The sequence below is a fragment of the Engystomops pustulosus genome, chromosome 9, assembly GCF_040894005.1.
Source record: "Engystomops pustulosus chromosome 9, aEngPut4.maternal, whole genome shotgun sequence".
Lineage (NCBI taxonomy): Eukaryota > Metazoa > Chordata > Amphibia > Anura > Leptodactylidae > Engystomops > Engystomops pustulosus.
The window spans coordinates 9,798,066-9,817,631 of NC_092419.1; the positions used below are offsets into that span (position 1 = coordinate 9,798,066).

General features: G+C 45.0%; 1 protein-coding gene across 1 annotated transcript in view; it reads left to right on the top strand.

Moving 5' to 3' along the window:
- The first annotated feature begins 4,113 nt into the window (after positions 1-4,113).
- Positions 4,114-19,566, top strand: part of LOC140077511 (olfactomedin-4-like) — a 32,644-nt gene continuing 17,191 nt past the window's right edge. The window contains exons 1-2 of the mRNA XM_072124757.1: positions 4,114-4,275; positions 6,524-6,676. Of these exons, the coding sequence (XP_071980858.1) occupies positions 4,138-4,275; positions 6,524-6,676 (291 nt within the window). The 5' untranslated portion in view covers positions 4,114-4,137. The remainder of the gene's footprint in view (positions 4,276-6,523; positions 6,677-19,566) is intronic.

Genomic DNA, 19,566 nt, shown 5'->3' on the forward strand with positions numbered 1-19,566 from the left:
CCATCTTGCTTTTCTGTCTGATCATGTGATGCTGAGCACTTCTCTGCTCTCTGCCTTGAGCCCCGCCCCCTTACATTCCAGGATGAGCTCACACTGATACACACTGACTTCCTGCCAGCAAACATCAGCAGCAGTGAAAGGAGAACTAAAAGCTACAGGCAGATAAGTTCTTTATTCAGGGACAGGGAAGCAGATCAAATCAGTTTGTAGCTGAGATGTATCAAGAGCTGGAGAGTGTCATTGGGGCAGATTTACTTACCCTGTCCATTCGCGATCCAGTGGCGCGTTTTCTGCGGTGGATTCGGGTCTTCCGGCGATTCACTAAGGCAGTTCCTCCGACGTCCACCAGGTGTCGCTGCTGCGCTGAAGTCCGCCGTGGTCCGCCGGAGTTTACGATCCTATTCCTGGTGAAGGTAAGTGCGTGTCCCGCAACACTTTTTTAAAAAAAATTTGGCTGTTTCTCCGAATCCGTCTGGTTTTCGTTTGGCCACGAACGACGTGTTACCTGAATATTTCCGATTTGCGCCGATTTTCCCTCTATTGCCCCGGGATTTTGGCGCACGCGATCAGATTTTGGCGCATCAGCACTGTCACGCACGCGACGGAAATCGGGGGGCGTGGACGAACAAAAACCCAACGGATTCGGAAAAACCGGCGCATTTTTAAAAAAAATGTGTCGCGGGACTCGCGCTTACCTTCACCAGGTATAGGCTCGTGCATTCCGGCCGACCTCGGGGAACTTCAGCGCAGCAGCGACATCTGGTGGACAGTGGAGGAACTGCCTTAGTGAATCGCCGGAAGACCCGAATCCACCGCAGAGAACGCGCCGCTGGATCGCGAATGGGCCGGGTAAGTAAATCTGCCCCATTGTGTCAATCATTTCATATAACAAAGCCAAATTTGACACCATGAATTCTATTTTAAATTGAATAAAATATTTTTGTAGCTCTGTTTTTCGGTATTCCATGGTTTTACCCCAGTTAAGCGTGGGCTTGCCTTTTGTGGTAAGCTCTGATATCTGCACCTTGTAGGACCTGATGATTTGTTTTTTACAGAACCAGTTGTAGCTGTCTTTGGTAGTATTTATTTTATCGGACCCAGAGTCTAGTGTCTAGATGTCATAACAGCCAATGAATTGAGGGGGACTAATGGCATGAGAGAGGGAGCCGTATCCTCCTGAAGCCACTTACCGGTGGATGCTTTAGAGACAACTAAGATACCGATCCCTGCATTGGAGACCATAATAACCCTCGTGTTATCACAACCTCATGTTGTCTAATATTATGACATCACTACTTTGCATATTACACATTTCATCCTCTCATCAGATTCCTTAAATGTATCTTTTATTTATCTTAAAGATAATGATGTCCCGTTGTTTCCACAGCTACAAAACCTTATTTATTTGCCAATGTATCTGTGCTGGAACGTTCTAAGAATCTAATACTGTTACTGTATCGGCTGCTCTAATGCGGAGATGGAAGTAATGGTAAATATTTGATATCTTATCCTCGTCACATAGAGATTATGCTGCCAGATTCAGGGATTTCCAAGATTTTAAATAATCCTCCACCGATTACCATAACCAGTATTTCCTTAACAGTCCATGTCTTCACGACTTTAGCCGGCCACATCTATGAGGAAGCCAAATATTGTTTTACTAAAACTTTTGCAATATTAAAGGACAGCTGCCACCAATGATGAAAGACTGTATGCAAATGAGCCTGAGGGGCTTCATGCTCCATTAATACTTAGGGAGCTTGGAGCCCGTCAGGTTCATTTGCATACAGTCCTTCATCCTGGTGGTAGATGCGTAACTAGAAGCTGATTGGCCCCAGTGCAAAGTCTGTGCCAGGCCCCCGACTATAATGTATGGTTTATAGTAATAGTCTTCTCATATGGGAAAGTGACACCATAAGGGCCCCCTAAACCTCTTGGGCCCAGGTGCGAACGCAACCTCTGCACCCCCTAAAGTTACGCCCCTGTAGATGCCCTTTAAGTCTTATAAAGCCCCTGCCCCATGAGTGATTAGTGAAATATCTATTCCATGGATTATGATTATGGATACTTCATCCTAAGATAGGTATGGTCCAGGCGTAAGAGTGGCCTCCAAATTTCGGTCCCACTTGTAATATACAACCTGTCGTCAAAATCTGAAGCAACTATTAGTTTTGGGTCATTTGTATTAAGAGTTGGATCAGGTTTGTGAAAAAAAAGAAATTCAAATAACGTCAAAGAATTGACTTTTCCCATCACTCCAGACCTTTTGATCTTGAGAAGAACAGTCTGGTCACTGAGAAGACTTTAGATGACTTTCTTTAAAGGACAAAGAAAATGCGTAACTCATCCTTCCAATATTATATCCTTAAATTAAACAAACTTTTGCTGATTAGTGTCTGTAGTAGCCATGACGTAGAACACCACCATTGTCCCAAATTTCTGATCTACAAAAGAGCATAAGATTGCCATGCACAATGTCAACTATTGACAAGGCTGTTATAAAGAGTTCCACCTCTGGAGTCTGGAGACAAGGAAACCAGTTCATTGTATAGCTATAAACCAGTGAAGCCAACTGGGTTTGGTGGAGGCCTACTGTTAAATTTGGTGGAAGCAAGATAGGTCAATGGTTTGAGAATCACCCTTGTCCTGCATGAGTGTGCTCAAGTGCAAAAAGTAAGCTTCATCATGAGATGGTTTGTCAAATCAAAGAGGAACCCAATGCCCTGTCTGAAGCTCTGACCTCCACATTATCAAACACAGTCAAGATGAATTGATGGTCCTGACCTCCTCATTCATGGTACAATGGACCGGAACATGACTTAGACTTTTAAAACATCAACTTGAGACAGTGTAAGAGTTGATCTAGTACTTTATCTGAAGCCTAGATGGCTTTCTAATAGAGATGAGTGGACTCATGGGGGGATATTTATCAGGACCTCTGCGCACCGCCAGTGGCGCAGAGGCCCTGAAATAATCGCAAATGCTAGCTTTTACGATTATTTTCCCCAATCCGAAGGGGGGGCGTGGCCGGCTGAGCGGGGGGTGCGGGCGGACGGGAGTGGCCCGGCGCGGGGCGTTACTGTCCCCGCGCCTGTGCACTCGCTGCTGCTGGCGACTTTTCATAGGCCCTGCCTGGCGTAGGATAAATGCTGCGCTGCTGGCAGCCTGATACATCAAGAGGCGGAAGCCTCTTGATGTATCGGGCTGCGAATTTGCAGCGGCGGGGCTATCATATGATAAATATCCCCCATAGTTTCCATTCAGGTTATTAGCTCCGGTGACATAGACATATTGCCGAATCGGTGGCCAAACAGCCAGTCCGGCAAATTCATGCCTCTGGACAACTAGTTATGGATATGATTGGCCAGAGGTGTCCCCCTGGCCAATCACGGCTTTGCCAAATTGGCTGTTCAGCCGCCAATCCCGCAATATGTCTCCGTCACTCGGGACACACTCACACATGGAAACTTCATGTCCTCTTATCTCTAGTTTCTAACTAAATGGTACCTCCATAGCTATGATGGCTTTCCCCGTGATTGAATTTTCAAGGAACGGACCACTTAAAATGAATCAGTGTTAAAAGATAAGGGGGCTCATTTACTTACCCGGTCCATTCATGATTACGCAGCGCGTTGTCCGACGTTGATTCGGAGCTTGACGGGATTCACTACGGTCCGTGCGCCCGATATCCACTAGGTGTCGCTGCTGCGCCGAGGTCCGCCGGAGTTCACCATCCTCCTTCTAGTGCATGTAAGTGCGTGTCAAGCGACACTTTTTTTTTTTAAAATACCGCAGTTTTCCCGATTTCAGTAGCCTGAAACTTGGTGCCGATGCGCCAATCGCTTGCGCCAAAAACCCGAGGCAAAACGGCGCAAACCGGTAATTTTCGGAAAACCCGATGAAAATGAGCGATTCGGTCCCTTAGTAAACGAACCCCAAGGTGTTTGCATTGTGATCTTACTGTTACTTACTTAGGTTGTTAATCCCTTTAAACCTATAATGGGTCTAATTATAATAATATCTTAAATATATAAGAACTGCTCATTGTGTAGATGTAGATGGATATTTCTGCCCCCACGGATTAGAATTTCACAATCTATCAACCTTCACATAATAATTTATTTCATTATAAGTAACATGAGAACAAGGGAGGGGAGGAGTATACACAGCGCAGTTTATATAGTGGGTCGCAGAAGGCTGGAAGACATTAAGGGCACCATGTTCACCCTCTTCATTGTACTCCTTGGCTTCAGCCAAAACCTCGCAGTCAGCCTGGTAAGTCCTACTGGAAACTTCAGATTAGTAGTCATTAGTTTCTGTGTATTAATCCAAAACCATCTTCACTCGTTTCAAAACCTTCCTCACTCTTGCCTTATGGGACATAATCATTAGTTATATTGGTCGTAAGTGGCCACCAAGGGTGTTCTCTTATAAAATTAGACATGCAGCAGAAAAAATCCAAATCTTCAAAAACATCTACATTTTTATTAGTAAAAGAGCATGCTTCTTCCAAGCCATCTCTCTCTATCTCTGCCTGTCTTTGACTCTCTCTCTCTCTATCTCTCTCTCTGTCTTTGACTGTCTGTCTTTGTCAGTTTTTGACTGTCTGTCTCTGTCTGTCTTTGACTGTCTCTCTCTGTCTGCTTTTGACTGTCTCTTTCTGACAGTCTCTGTCTCTCTCTGGCTGTCCTTGACTTTCTCTCTCTGTCTGTTGCTATTTGTCTGTCTTTGACTTTCTCTCTCTGACTCTCTCTGTCTCTCTCTGTCTGTCTTTGACTGTCTCTCTCTCTCTGCCTGACTTTAATGTATATCTTTGACTGGCTTTCTTTCTCTGTCTTTGAATGTCTTTTACTGTCTCTCTCTGACTATCTTTGACTGTCCGTCTTTGACTGTCTTTCTCTGACTGTATTTGGCTGTATCCCTCTGCTAGTCTTTGACTGTCTCTCTCTGTTAGTCTATGAATGCCTGGCTTTGACTGTCTCTCTGTCTCTATCTCTCTTTGTCTGTTTTTCACTGTCTCTCTCTGACAGTTTCTCTAACTGTCTTTTACTGTCATTGACTGTCCCTCTATGTATTTTAATGTCTGTTTTTGACTGTATATCTCTATCTGTCTTTGACTGTCTCTCTCTGCCTGACTTTGATGGTATATCTAAGTCTGTCTTTGACTTTCTCTCTCTGACTGTCTTTGACTGTCTTTCTTTGACTGCCTCTCCGTCAGTCTTTGACTGTCTGTCTATGACTGTCTTTGACTGTCTCTGTCTGTCTTTGACACTATCTACCTGTCTCTGATTGTTTGTCTTTGACTAGCTCTCTTTGACTGTTCCTCTCTGTCACTCACTGCCTGTCTTTGACTATCTCTCTCTGTCTGTCTTAATCTCTCTCTTTCTCTGTATGTCTTTGACTGTCTCCTTGTCTCAGAGAGTGGCTGTGCAAAATTTTGTGATTGTAAATGTGACACTTGCGAACATACATACATGCATTAACACATACAAACACTCAGCTTTATATATTAAATTACCTGGCATCAGAGGGGTGTGTTTTGCTCAGCTGGCCCCTACCATCTACTACTCCCCATGTCCCATGCCTCTTCTCGGCGTGTGAAGTGGCCAGGGTGCTGTAATCTAAAGTCCTTTACACAGTAAGATTTGCAACTAATACCCCATGTATGTATAGGAGTAGAGGTCCATGGAGGATGGGGAGGAGTAGTCCATGATGGCATTCTGTAATTTCATGTTATCAGATACATATATGGGGTAGACATTGCAAACTGGGGAAAGGACCTTAGATGACATCATCCTGGTCACATGACATGAAGTGCTAAATGATGTAACAGAGCCCTCTCTGGTGATATTCCATATGGCAGCATGTCCAAGTAGTGAGACCTGTCAATCAGGAACAAGGAGTCAAGGCAATGCAAGTTAAAATTTAATATGGCGGACTCACTTAGCGCACTCACACAGTGAGATAGAACTCACATCAGTTGCATATACAAACAGTTTTTTAACATTACAGCCATGGAAAGGAACCATATAGGGATAAGGGAAATGCTTTTTAATCATAGGCCCACATTTATCAAAACTAATGCAGTCTGTACTATGTGCAGTTACCTGTGTAGTGTGCAGGGGGCGCCAGATACATCAAAACTGGCGCTAGCTCTTCATGAATCTGGCGCCCCCTGCACTGTTCGGAAGAGGGCACCATTTTTTGGGTGCACTTTGTTCATAGGGCAGAATTGTGGCGCAGGTCAGTAATAAATGTGGAGCAAGTTTGCCCCTTTAGGGGCACATTTTTTCTGTCTTGTTGACACAAAACTGCCACAGACACTTTAATAAATGTGGGTCATAGTTTTTATGAGTATTTATTTTGGGGGGTTCAATTGAAACCTTATAGTAGACATCAGGCCCCCCGAGTGGATACAAATACAAGCCCCACACCCCATTATAGCATTTTCTTATGACTGTATTATTGTGTTACTTGTTCATTGACTGAAACTTATGTTTCTATTTTTAATGTCCCCTATTAGCAGATTTATAACTCCACCGGCTCGCTGGATGAGCTGGGGGTCTGCCACTGCTCCGTGGTCCTCCCAGAATCCATCTTTCCAGCAGATCGATTAGAGAACTTGGAGATATCAAACCAGAACTTATCCATCACTGTGGAGGAGCAAATCACTAAGGTAATGGTAAAAAAAACTAAAACAACATATAATATACACAACCTCAGTCACTGTAATTCCATTATTATACTCAGATGCCAAATTAACTATATTACTGGTCCAGTACTACCCTCTACCTATATTACAGGTCTAGTAATACCCTCTACCTATATTACTGGTCCAGTACTACCCTCTGCCTATATTACTGGTCCAGTACTACCCTCTACCTATATTACTGGTCCAGTACTACCCTCTACCTATATTACTGGTCCAGTACTACCCTCTACCTATATTACTGGTCCAGTACTACCCTCTACCTATATTGCTGGTCCAGTACTACCCTCTATATATATATTACTGGTCCAGTACTACCCTCTACCTATATTACTGGTCCAGTACAACCCTCTACCTATATTACTGGTCCAGTACTACCCTCTACCTATATTACTGGTCCAGTACTACCCTCTACCTATATTACTGGTCCAGTACTACCCACTACCTCTATTACTGGTCCAGTAACTACCCTCTACCTATATTACTGGTCCAGTACTACCCTCTACCTATATTACTGGTCCAGTACAACCCTCTACCTATATTACTGGTCCAGTACTACCCTCTACCTATATTACTGGTCCAGTACTACCCTCTGCCTATATTACTGGTCTAGTACTACCCCTCTACCTATATTACTGGTCCAGTACTACCCTCTACCAATATTACTGGACCAGTACTACCCTCTACCTATATTACTGGTCTAGTACTACCCCTCTACCTATATTACTGGTCCAGTACTACCCTCTACCAATATTACTGGACCAGTACTACCCTCTACCTATATTACTGGACCAGTACTACCCTCTACCTATATTACTGGTACAGTACTACCCTCTACATATATTACTGGTCCAGTACTACCCTCTACCTATATTACTGGTCCAGTACTACCCTCTACCTATATTACTGGTCCAGTACTACCCTCTACCTATATTACTGGTCCAGTACTACCCTCTGCCTATATTACTGGTCCAGTACTACCCTCTGCCTATATTACTGGTCCAGTACCACCCTCTACCTATATTACTGGTCCAGTACTACCCTCTGCCTATATTACTGGTCCAGTACTACCCTCTGCCTATATTACTGGTCCAGTACTACCCACTACCTATATTACTGGTCCAGTACTACCCTCTACCTATATTACTGGTCCAGTACTACCCTCTACCTATATTACTGGTCCAGTACTACCCTCTACCTATATTACTGGTCCAGTACTACCCTCTACCTATATTACTGGTCCAGTACTACCCTCTACCTATATTACTGGTCTAGTACTACCCTCTACCTATATTGCTGGTCCAGTACTACCATCTACCTATATTGCTGGTCCAGTACTACCCTCTACCTATATTACTGGTCTAGTACTACCCTCTACCTATATTACTGGTCCAGTACTACCCTCTACTTATATTACTGGTCTAGTACTACCCTCTACCTATATTACTGGTCTAGTACTACAATCTACCTATATTACTGGTCTAGTACTACCCTCTACCTATATTACTGGTCCAGTACTACCCTCTACTTATATTACTGGTCTAGTACTACCCTCTACCTATATTACTGGTCTAGTACTACCCTCTGCCTATATTACTGGTCCAGTACTACCCTCTACTTATATTACTGGTCTAGTACTACCCTCTACCTATATTACTGGTCCAGTACTACCCTCTACATATATTACTGGTCCAGTACTACCCTCTACCTATATTACAGGTCTAGTAATACCCTCTACCTATATTACTGGTCCAGTACTACCCTCTACCTATATTACTGGTCTAGTACTACCCTCTACTTATATTACTGGTCCAGTACTACCCTCTACTTATATTACTGGTCTAGTACTACCCTCGACCTATATTACTGGTCTAGTACTACCCTCTACCTATATTACTGGTCCAGTACTACCCTCTACCTATATTACTGGTCCAGTACTACCCTCTACCAATATTACTGGTCTAGTAATACCCTCTACCTATATTACTGGTCTAGTACTACCCTCTACCTATATTACTGGTCCAGTACTACCCTCTACATATATTACTGGTCTAGTACTACCATCTACCTATATTACTGGTCTAGTGCTACCCTCTACCTATATTACTGGTCCAGTACTACCCTCTACATATATTACTGGTCCAGTACTACCCTCTACCTATATTACAGGTCTAGTACTACCCTCTACCTATATTACTGGACCAGTACTACCATCTACCTATATTACTGGTCTAGTACTACCCTCTACCTATATTACTGGTCCAGTACTACCCTCTACCTATATTACTGGACCAGTACTACCCTCTACCTATATTACTGGACCAGTACTACCCTCTACCTATATTACTGGTCCAGTACTACCCTCTACCAATATTACTGGTCTAGTACTACCCTCTACCTATATTACTGGTCTAGTACTACCCTCTACCTATATTACTGGTCCAGTACTACCCTCTACCTATATTACTGGTCCAGTACTACCCTCTACATATATTACTGGTCCAGTACTACCCTCTACCTATATTACTGGTCCAGTCCTACCCTCTACCTATATTACTGGTCCAGTACAACCCTCTACCTATATTACTGGTCAAGTACTACCCTCTACCTATATTACTGGTCCAGTACTACCCTCTGCCTATATTAATGGTCTAGTACTACCCTCTACCTATATTACTGGTCCAGAACTACCCTCTACCTATATTACTGGTCCAGTACTACCCTCTACATATATTACTGGTCTAGTACTACCCTCTACCTATATTACAGGTCTAGAACTACCCCTCTACCTATATTACTGGTCTTGTAATACCCTCTACCTATACTACTGGTCCAGTACTACCCTCTACCTATATCACTGGTCCAGTACTACCATCTACCTATATTACTGGTCCAGTACTACCCTCTACCTATATTACTGGTCCAGTACAACCCTCTACCTATATTACTGGTCCAGTACTATCCTCTACCTATATTACTGGTCCAGTACTACCCTCTGCCAATATTACTGGTCTAGTACTACCCTCTACCTATATTACTGGTCCAGTACTACCCTCTACCTATATTACTGGTCCAATATAACCCTCTACCTATATTACTGGTCCAGTACTACCCTCTACCTATATTACTGGTCCAGTACTACCCTCTGCCTATATTACTGGTCTAGTACTACCCTCTACCTATATTACTGGTCCAGTACTACCCTCTACCTATATTACTGGTCCAGTACTACCCTCTACATATATTACTGGTCTAGTACTACCCACTACCTATATTACTGATCTAGTACTACCCTCTGCCTATATTACTGGTCTAGTACTACCCCTCTACCTATATTACAGGTCCAGTACTACCCTCTGCCTATATTACTGGTCCAGTACTACCCTCTACCTATATTACTGGTCCAGTACTACCCTCTACCTATATTACTGGTCCAGTACTACCCTCTACCTATATTACTGGTCCAGTACTACCCTCTACCAATATTACTGGTATAGTACTACCCTCTACCTATATTACTGGACCAGTACTACCCTCTACCTATATTACTGGACCAGTACTACCCTCTACCTATATTACTGGTCCAGTACTACCCTCTACCTATATTACTGGTCCAGTACTACCCTCTACCTATATTACTGGTCCAGTACTACCCTCTACCTATATTACTGGTCCAGTACTACCCTCTACCTATATTACTGGTCCAGTACTACCCTCTACCTATATTACTGGTCCAGTACTACCCTCTACCTATATTACAGGTCTAGTACTACCCTCTACCAATATTACTGGTCTAGTACTACCCTCTGCCTATATTACAGGTCTAGTACTACCCTCTACCTATATTACTGGACCAGTACTACCCTCTACCTATATTACTGGTCCAGTACTACCCTCTACCTATATTACTGGTCCAGTACTACCCTCTACCTATATTACAGGTCCAGTACTACCCTCTACCTATATTACTGGTCCAGTACTACCCTCTACCAATATTACTGGTCCAGTACTACCCTCTACCTATATTACTGGTCCAGTATTACCCTCTGCCTATATTACTGGTCTAGTACTACCCTCTACCTATATTACTGGTCCAGTACTACCCTCTACCTATATTACTGGTCCAGTACTACCCTCTACATATATTACTGGTCTAGTACTACCCTCTACCTATATTACAGGTCTAGAACTACCCCTCTACCTATATTACTGATCCAGTACTACCCTCTGCCTATATTACTGGTCCAGTACTACCCTCTACCTATATCACTGGTCCAGTACTACCATCTACCTATATTACTGGTCCAGTACTACCCTCTACCTATATTACTGGTCCAGTTTAACCCTCTACCTATATTACTGGTCCAGTACTACCCTCTACCTATATTACTCTTCCAGTACAACCCTCTACCTATATTACTGGTCCAGTACTACCCTCTACCTATATTACTGGTCTAGTACTACCCTCTGCCTATATTACTGGTCTAGTACTACCCTCTACCTATATTACTGGTCCAGTACTACCATCTACCTATATTACTGGTCCAGTACTACCCTCTACCTATATTACTGGTCCAGTACTACCCTCTACCTATATTACTGGACCAGTACTACCCTCTACCAAAATTACTGGTCCAGTACTACCCTCTACCTATATTACTGGTCCAGTACTACCCTCTACCTATATTACTGGACCAGTACTACCCTCTACCTATATTACTGGTCCAGTACTACCCTCTACCTATATTACTGGTCCAGTACTACCCTCTACCTATATTACTGGTCCAGTACTACCCTCTACCTATTTTACAGGTCCAGTACTACCCTCTACCTATATTACTGGACCAGTACTACCCTCTACCTATATTACTGGACCAGTACTACCCTCTACCTATATTACTGGACCAGTACTACCCTCTACCTATATTACTGGTCCAGTACTACCCTCTACCTATTTTACAGGTCCAGTACTACCCTACTACCTATATTACTGGACCAGTACTACCCTCTACCTATATTACTGGACCAGTACTACCCTCTACCTATATTACTGGTCCAGTACTACCCTCTACATATATTACTGGTCCAGTACTACCCTCTACCTATATTACTGGTCCAGTACTACCCTCTACCTATTTTACTGGTCCAGTACTACCCTCTACCTATATTACTGGTCCAGTACTACCCTCTACCTATATTACTGGTCCAGTTCTACCCTCTACCAATATTACTGGTCTAGTACTACCCTCTACCTATATTACTGGTCCAGTACTACCCTCTACCTATATTACAGGTCTAGTACTACCCTCTACCTATATTACTGGTCCAGTACTACCCTCTACCTATATTACTGGTCCAGTACTACCCTCTACCTATATTACTGGTCCAGTACTACCCTCTACCAATATTACTGGTCTAGTACTACCCTCTACCTATATGACTGGTCTAGTACTACCCTCTACCTATATTATTGGACCAGTACTACCCTCTACCTATATTACTGGTCCAGTACTACCCTCTACCTATATTACTGGTCCAGTACTACCCTCTACCTATATTACTGGTCCAGTACTACCCTCTACCAATATTACTGGTCCAGTACTACCCTCTACCTATATTACTGGTCCAGTACTACCCTCTACCTATATTACTGGTCCAGTACTACCCTCTACCTATATTACAGGTCTAGTACTACCCTCTACCTATATTACAGGTCTAGTACTACCCTCTACCTATATTACAGGTCTAGTACTACCCTCTACCTATATTACAGGTCTAGTACTACCCTCTACCTATATTACTGGACCAGTACTACCCTCTACCTATATTACTGCTCCAGTACTACCCTCTACCTATATTACTGCTCCAGTACTACCCTCTACCTATATTACTGTTCCAGTACTACCCTCTACCTATATTACTGGTCCAGTACTACCCTCTACCAATATTACTGGTCTAGTACTGCCCTCTACCTATATTACTGGTCTAGTACTACCCTCTACCTATATTACTGGTCCAGTACTACCCTCTACCTATATTACAGGTCTAGTACTACCCTCTACCTATATTACTGGTCCAGTACTACCCTCTACCTATATTACTGGTCCAGTACTACCCTCTACCTATATTACTGGTCCAGTACTACCCTCTACCAATATTACTGGTCTAGTACTACCCTCTACCTATATGACTGGTCTAGTACTACCCTCTACCTATATTATTGGACCAGTACTACCCTCTACCTATATTACTGGTCCAGTACTACCCTCTACCTATATTACTGGTCCAGTACTACCCTCTACCTATATTACTGGTCCAGTACTACCCTCTACCAATATTACTGGTCCAGTACTACCCTCTACCTATATTACTGGTCCAGTACTACCCTCTACCTATATTACTGGTCCAGTACTACCCTCTACCTATATTACAGGTCTAGTACTACCCTCTACCTATATTACAGGTCTAGTACTACCCTCTACCTATATTACAGGTCTAGTACTACCCTCTACCTATATTACAGGTCTAGTACTACCCTCTACCTATATTACTGGACCAGTACTACCCTCTACCTATATTACTGCTCCAGTACTACCCTCTACCTATATTACTGCTCCAGTACTACCCTCTACCTATATTACTGTTCCAGTACTACCCTCTACCTATATTACTGGTCCAGTACTACCCTCTACCAATATTACTGGTCTAGTACTGCCCTCTACCTATATTACTGGTCTAGTACTACCCTCTACCTATATTACTGGTCCAGTACTACCCTCTACCTATATTACTGGTCCAGTACTACCCTCTACCTATATTACTGGTCCAGTACAACCCTCTACCTATATTACTGGTCCAGTACTACCCTCTACCTATATTACTGGTCCAGTACTACCCTCTGCCTATATTACTGGTCTAGTACTACCCTCTACCTATATTACTGGTCCAGTACTACCCTCTACCTATATTACTGGTCCAGTACTACCCTCTACCTATATTACTGGTCCAGTACTACCCTCTACCTATATTACTGGTCCAGTACAACCCTCTACCTATATTACTGGTCCAGTACTACCCTCTACCTATATTACTGGTCCAGTACTACCCTCTGCCTATATTACTGGTCTAGTACTACCCTCTACCTATATTACTGGTCCAGTACTACCCTCTACCTATATTACTGGTCCAGTACTACCCTCTACCTATATTACTGGTCTAGTACTACCCACTACCTATATTACTGGTCTAGTACTACCCCTCTACCTATATTACAGGTCCAGTACTACCCCTCTACCTATATTACAGGTCCAGTACTACCCTCTGACTATATTACTGGTCCAGTACTACCCTCTACCTATATTACTGGTTCAGTACTACCCTATACCTAAATTACTGGTCCAGTACTACCATCTACCTATATTACTGGTCCAGTACAACCCTCTACATATATTACTGGTCCAGTTCTACCCTCTACCAATATTACTGGTCTAATACTACCCTCTACCTATATTACTGGTCCAGTACTACCCTCTACCTATATTACTGGTCTAGTACTACCCTCTACCAATATTACTGGTTCAGTACTACCCTCTACCTATATTACAGGTCCAGTACTACCCTCTACCTATATTACTGGTCCAGTACTACCCTCTACCTATATTACTGCTCCAGTACTACCCTCTACCTATATTACTGCTCCAGTACTACCCTCTACATATATTACTGGTCCAGTACTACCCTCTACCAATATTACTGGTCCAGTACTACCCTCTACCTATATTACTGCTCCAATACTACCCTCTTCCTCAAACAGAAGAATCTGCATTTACAATTGTCAGGATACACAGATCAGATGCACAGATTCAGCAAACTGTTTGTGCTGGATTTGTGCAGTGAAGATCTTGGAGACATCAGAATTAAACAGAGATTTGAGAACCAAGCGAGTGAAGCTCGTAGTATATTCCTCAGAGAAGGCAACACTGCAATAGAAAATAATCCAGAGAAAGAACTCAATGAATTATTGGCAGTGTCGGACTGACCCACCAGAGTACCAGAGGAACTCCAGTGGTCCATCAGAAAACACCACAATTTGGAGGCTGCTAGAGTATATTTCCTGGGGAATAATGAAAAGTGGGCCCCCAAATTGATTTTATCTGGTGGGCCTAAGGAAACCCAATCCGACACTGATTATTGGGCACTTTTAAAGAGTTTTCCATCAAACAGTCTAGATAGAATCTGCTGGACAAAAAGAATTTTAGAACAATATTTAAAGGAGAACCTCATCGCTAGAGGCCGGAGAATTCCAATCCTTCCTACCTATGAAATCAGTAAACCAGGAAACCAGTGAAGAATAAATGGGAAACAATCTTATCTGCTCTAAGACGTTAATGTAGATTCTCATTGAAGATGAAAAATATATGCTGGAACAAATAGAGCCACAAATTAAGAGGACAATAGTAATTTTAGAAACAATGGGGCACATTTTCTTACCTGGTCCTGTCGCGATCCCGCGGCGCATTCTCGGTCTGCCGAATTCGGGTCTGCCGGGATTCACTAAGCTCTGTGCGCCCGATGTCCACCAGGTGTCGCTGCGCTGAGGTCCGCCGGAATTCACCTGCTTCTTTTTTAAATTCTGCGTTTTTTCTGAATCCGTTGCGTTGTCCGACAGCCACGCCCCCCGAAAGCGAAGAAAATAGGAGAGAAACGTCAAGAAGTGAGACATTACAAATAACATCACATCCAACAGCACAATCACAAATACCTCCGCCAATCCCAGAAGACCCTCCATCATCATTTTTTAAGAGATTGTATGAGATGGGGCTCCAGAGAACAAAGAAGAAAACAGACTTATCACAGAGGGAAAATGAGAGGAAGAGGAAGGGGGGAATACTAAAAGACAGACTGGAGACGGAGGATGACAACAGGTATATAATAGAGATGAGCGAACATACTCGTCCGAGCTTGATGCTCGATCGAGCATTAGCGTACTCGTAACTGCTCGTTGCTCGGACGAGTATTTCGCCCGCTCGAGAAAATGGCAGCTCCCGCCGTTTTGCTTTTTGGCGGCCAGAAACAGAGCCAATCACAAGCCAGGAGACTTTGCACTCCACCCAGCATGACGTGGTACCCTTACACGTCGATAGCAGTGGTTGGCTGGCCAGATCAGGTGACCCTGGAATAGACTAGCCCCTGCCCGCGCTGCTCGGATCATTCTGTCTCTGGATGCCGCTAGGGAGAGAGCTGCTGCTGGTCAGGGAAAGCGTTAGGCTGTTCTATTAGAATAGTGTTAGGCAGGAGTGATTCTACAACAACCCAACAGCCCTTCTTAGGGCTACAATAACGTTATACTTTTTTTTTTTATTTGCTTGTGGCTGGGCTTGCTGGCACTAGTAGTGCAGCTAGTACCATATTGTGAGGAATTAGCAGGGGGACTTGCTACCGTTGTGTTTAGCTCTTAGTGACACACATCCATCTCAAACACCAAAGTGGGAAAATTTATTAGGGGTTTGATTTCAATTAGGCACAGTCTGCCAGTTTCTTTTTATTTTACGTTTATTTTTTTAATAACTCAGTGTCATCTCATCTGGCATAGCAGTGTGCTTTAATACTTGGCTAGAAAATAGCCATAGGAGAATACAAACGGCTTAATTACGCCTACAGTAGCGTTATATATATTTGATTTCTGGTTGATCTGCTGGTGGCTGTAGTTGCTGCAGTGCATCTACTAGCAAATTGTGAGCAATTTGGAGTGAGACTTGCGACCACTGTGTTTTGCGCTTAGTGACGCACATATCCATCGCAAAGACCGAAGTGGGAAAATTTATTAGGGCCGGGGGTTGGATTTCAATTAGGCACAGTCTGCCATTTCTTTTTTTATTTTACGTTTATTTTTTTCATAACTCAGCGTCATCTCATCTGGCATAGCAGTGTGCTTTCATACTTGGCTAGAAAATAGCCATAGCAATAGGATAGCATCGTTTGGTTTTAAAAACTAAAAAACACACAAAAAAAAAAAAACACAAAAAAAAGTTAAAAAAAAAAAGTTATAACTCTCATTTTCAAAATGTTTAACCCGAGGGCTAGGGGTAGAGGACGAGGGCGGGGACGTGGGCGTCCAACTACTGCAGGGGTCAGAGGCCGTGGTCCTGGGCGGGGTGAGACACCAACCGGTTATAAGGGAGCAGGGGAACGCCGCAGAGCTACACTCCCTAGGTTCATGTCTGAAGTTACTGGGACTCGTGGTAGAGCACTGTTGAGGCCAGAACAGTGCGAACAGGTGATGTCGTGGATTGCCGACAATGCTTCGAGCAATTTGTCCACCAGTCAGTCTTCCACGCAGTCCAACCAAGTCACCGAAATCGGCAGTCCTCCAGCTCCTGCACCTCAGCCTCCTCCCCCCCAGTCTGCCCCCTCCCAGCAAAATTTGCCATTTGAACCGGCATACTCTGAGGAACTGTTTTCTGGACCCTTCCCACAGTCACAAACCACTTGTCCGGTTGCTGATGAGCAATTTTCCGATGCCCAGGTTTTCCACCAGTCGCAGTCTGTGGGTGATGATGACCTTGTTGACGTACTGGAAGAAGTGTGTAAAGAGGTGTCCGACGATGAGACACGGTTGTCAGACAGTGGGGAAGTTGTTGTCAGGGCAGGAAGTCCGAGGGGGGAGCAGACTGAGGGATCGGAGGATGATGAGGTGACAGACCCAAGCTGGGTTGAGAGGCCGGGTGAACACAGTGCTTCTGAGACGGAGGAGAGTCCTCGACCAGAACAGGTTGGAAGAGGCAGTGGTGGGGCCAGACGGAGAGGCAGGGCCAGAGCTGGTGCATCAGCGCCAAATGTGTCAACTAGTGAAGCTCCCGTGGCGAGGGCTCCTGCGGCGAGGGCTAGATTTTCAGAAGTCTGGAGGTTCTTTAAGGAAACACCGGATGACCGACGGACTGTGGTGTGCCACATTTGCCAAACCAGGATCAGCAGGGGTTCCACCACTAATAGCTTAACTACCACCAGTATGCGCAGGCATATGAATGCTAAACACCCCACTCAGTGGCAACAAGCGCGTTCACCTCCGGCCGTGCACACCACTGCTCCTTCCCCTGTGTCAGTCGAGGCCTTTCGCAGCCTCATGGCGGCGGCCGCCCCTCGGTATTCGGTCCCCAGCCGCCACTACTTTTCCCGATGTGCCGTCCCAGCCCTGCACCAGCACGTGTCAGACAACATAATCCGTGCCCTGACCAACGCCGTTTCTGACAAGGTCCACCTGACCACGGACACGTGGATGAGTGCTTCCGGGCAGGGCCACTATATATCGCTGACGGCACATTGGGTTAACTTGGTGGAGGCTGGGACCGAGTCTGACCCTGCGGCTGGTCATATACTGCCGACGCCGAGGATTGCGGGGCCTACCTCGGTCCAGGTGTTTCAGGCCTACTATGCCTCCTCCTCCTCCCACCCCTCCTCCACCTCCTCCTCCGAACGACCATCCGTGGGCATGGCGCCATCAGTCGGTAGCTCTAGGCACAGCAGCAGTGCCGTCGCTAAGCGACAGCAGGCGGTGCTCAAACTGCTGAGCCTAGGCGATAAAAGGCACACCGCCCAAGAACTATTACAGGGCATCACGGCGCAGACTGATCTGTGGCTGGCACCGCTGAACCTGAAGCCAGGCATGGTTGTGTGTGACAACGGCCGTAACCTGGTGGCGGCTCTGCAACTCGGCAGACTGACACATGTGCCATGCCTGGCCCATGTGTTAAATCTGATAGTTCAGCGTTTCCTCAAGACATACCCCAATCTGTCTGATTTGCTCACGAAGGTGCGCCGCATCTGTGCGCATTTCAGGAAGTCCAGCACAGATGCTGCCACTCTCAGGGCAGCGCAGCGCCGCCTCCAACTGCCCGCTCACCGACTGTTGTGCGACGTGCCCACGAGGTGGAATTCAACACTGATCATGTTATCCAGAGTTTACCAGCAGCGCCGAGCGATTGTAGACTGCCAGATGTCAACTTCCACCAGAACTGGTAGTCAGGTCAGTCAGCTTCCTCAAGTCTACAATGAGGAGTGGACATGGATGTCTGATATCTGTCAGGTGCTGAGTAACTTTGAGGAGTCAACACAGATGGTCAGTGGCGATGCCGCCATCATCAGCCTCACCATCCCGCTGCTTGGCCTGTTGAAAAACTCTCTGGTCAGCATGAAGTCGGAAGCTTTGCGCTCCTCACAAGAGATGGGGGAAGAAGATTCCCTTGTTGATAGCCAAAGCACCCTTAGATCTGTTTCTCAGCGCATATCGGAGGAGGTGGAGGTGGAGGAGGATGAGGAGGAAGAGGAGGAGAATGTTGGCGAGACACAAGAAGGGACCATTGTTGAGTCCTTCACTGTTGAGCGTGTTTGGGCAGAAGAAGAGGAGTTGGAGGAGTTGGAGGAGGAGGAAATGGACAGTCAGGCCAGTGAGGGGAGTGAATTCTTACGCGTTGGTACTCTGGCGCATATGGCAGATTTCATGCTAGGCTGCCTATCCCATGACCCTCGCGTTCAAAGAATTTATTCCAGCACCGATTACTGGGTGTTCACTCTCCTGGACCCACGGTACAAGCAAAATCTTTCCACTCTCATCCCTGGAGAGGAAAGGAGTGTGAGAATGCATGAATACCAGCAGGCCCTGGTGCACAAGCTGAAACAGTATTTCCCTTCTGACAGCGCTAGCGGCAGAGTGCGTAGTTCTGCGGGACAAGTAGCGAGGGAGAGTAGGCGAGCAGGCAGCTTGTCCAGCACTGGCAAGGGTACGCTTTACAAGGCTTTTGCCAGCTTTATGTCACCCCAGCAAGACACTGTCACCTGTCCCCAGTCTCGGCAGAGTAGGG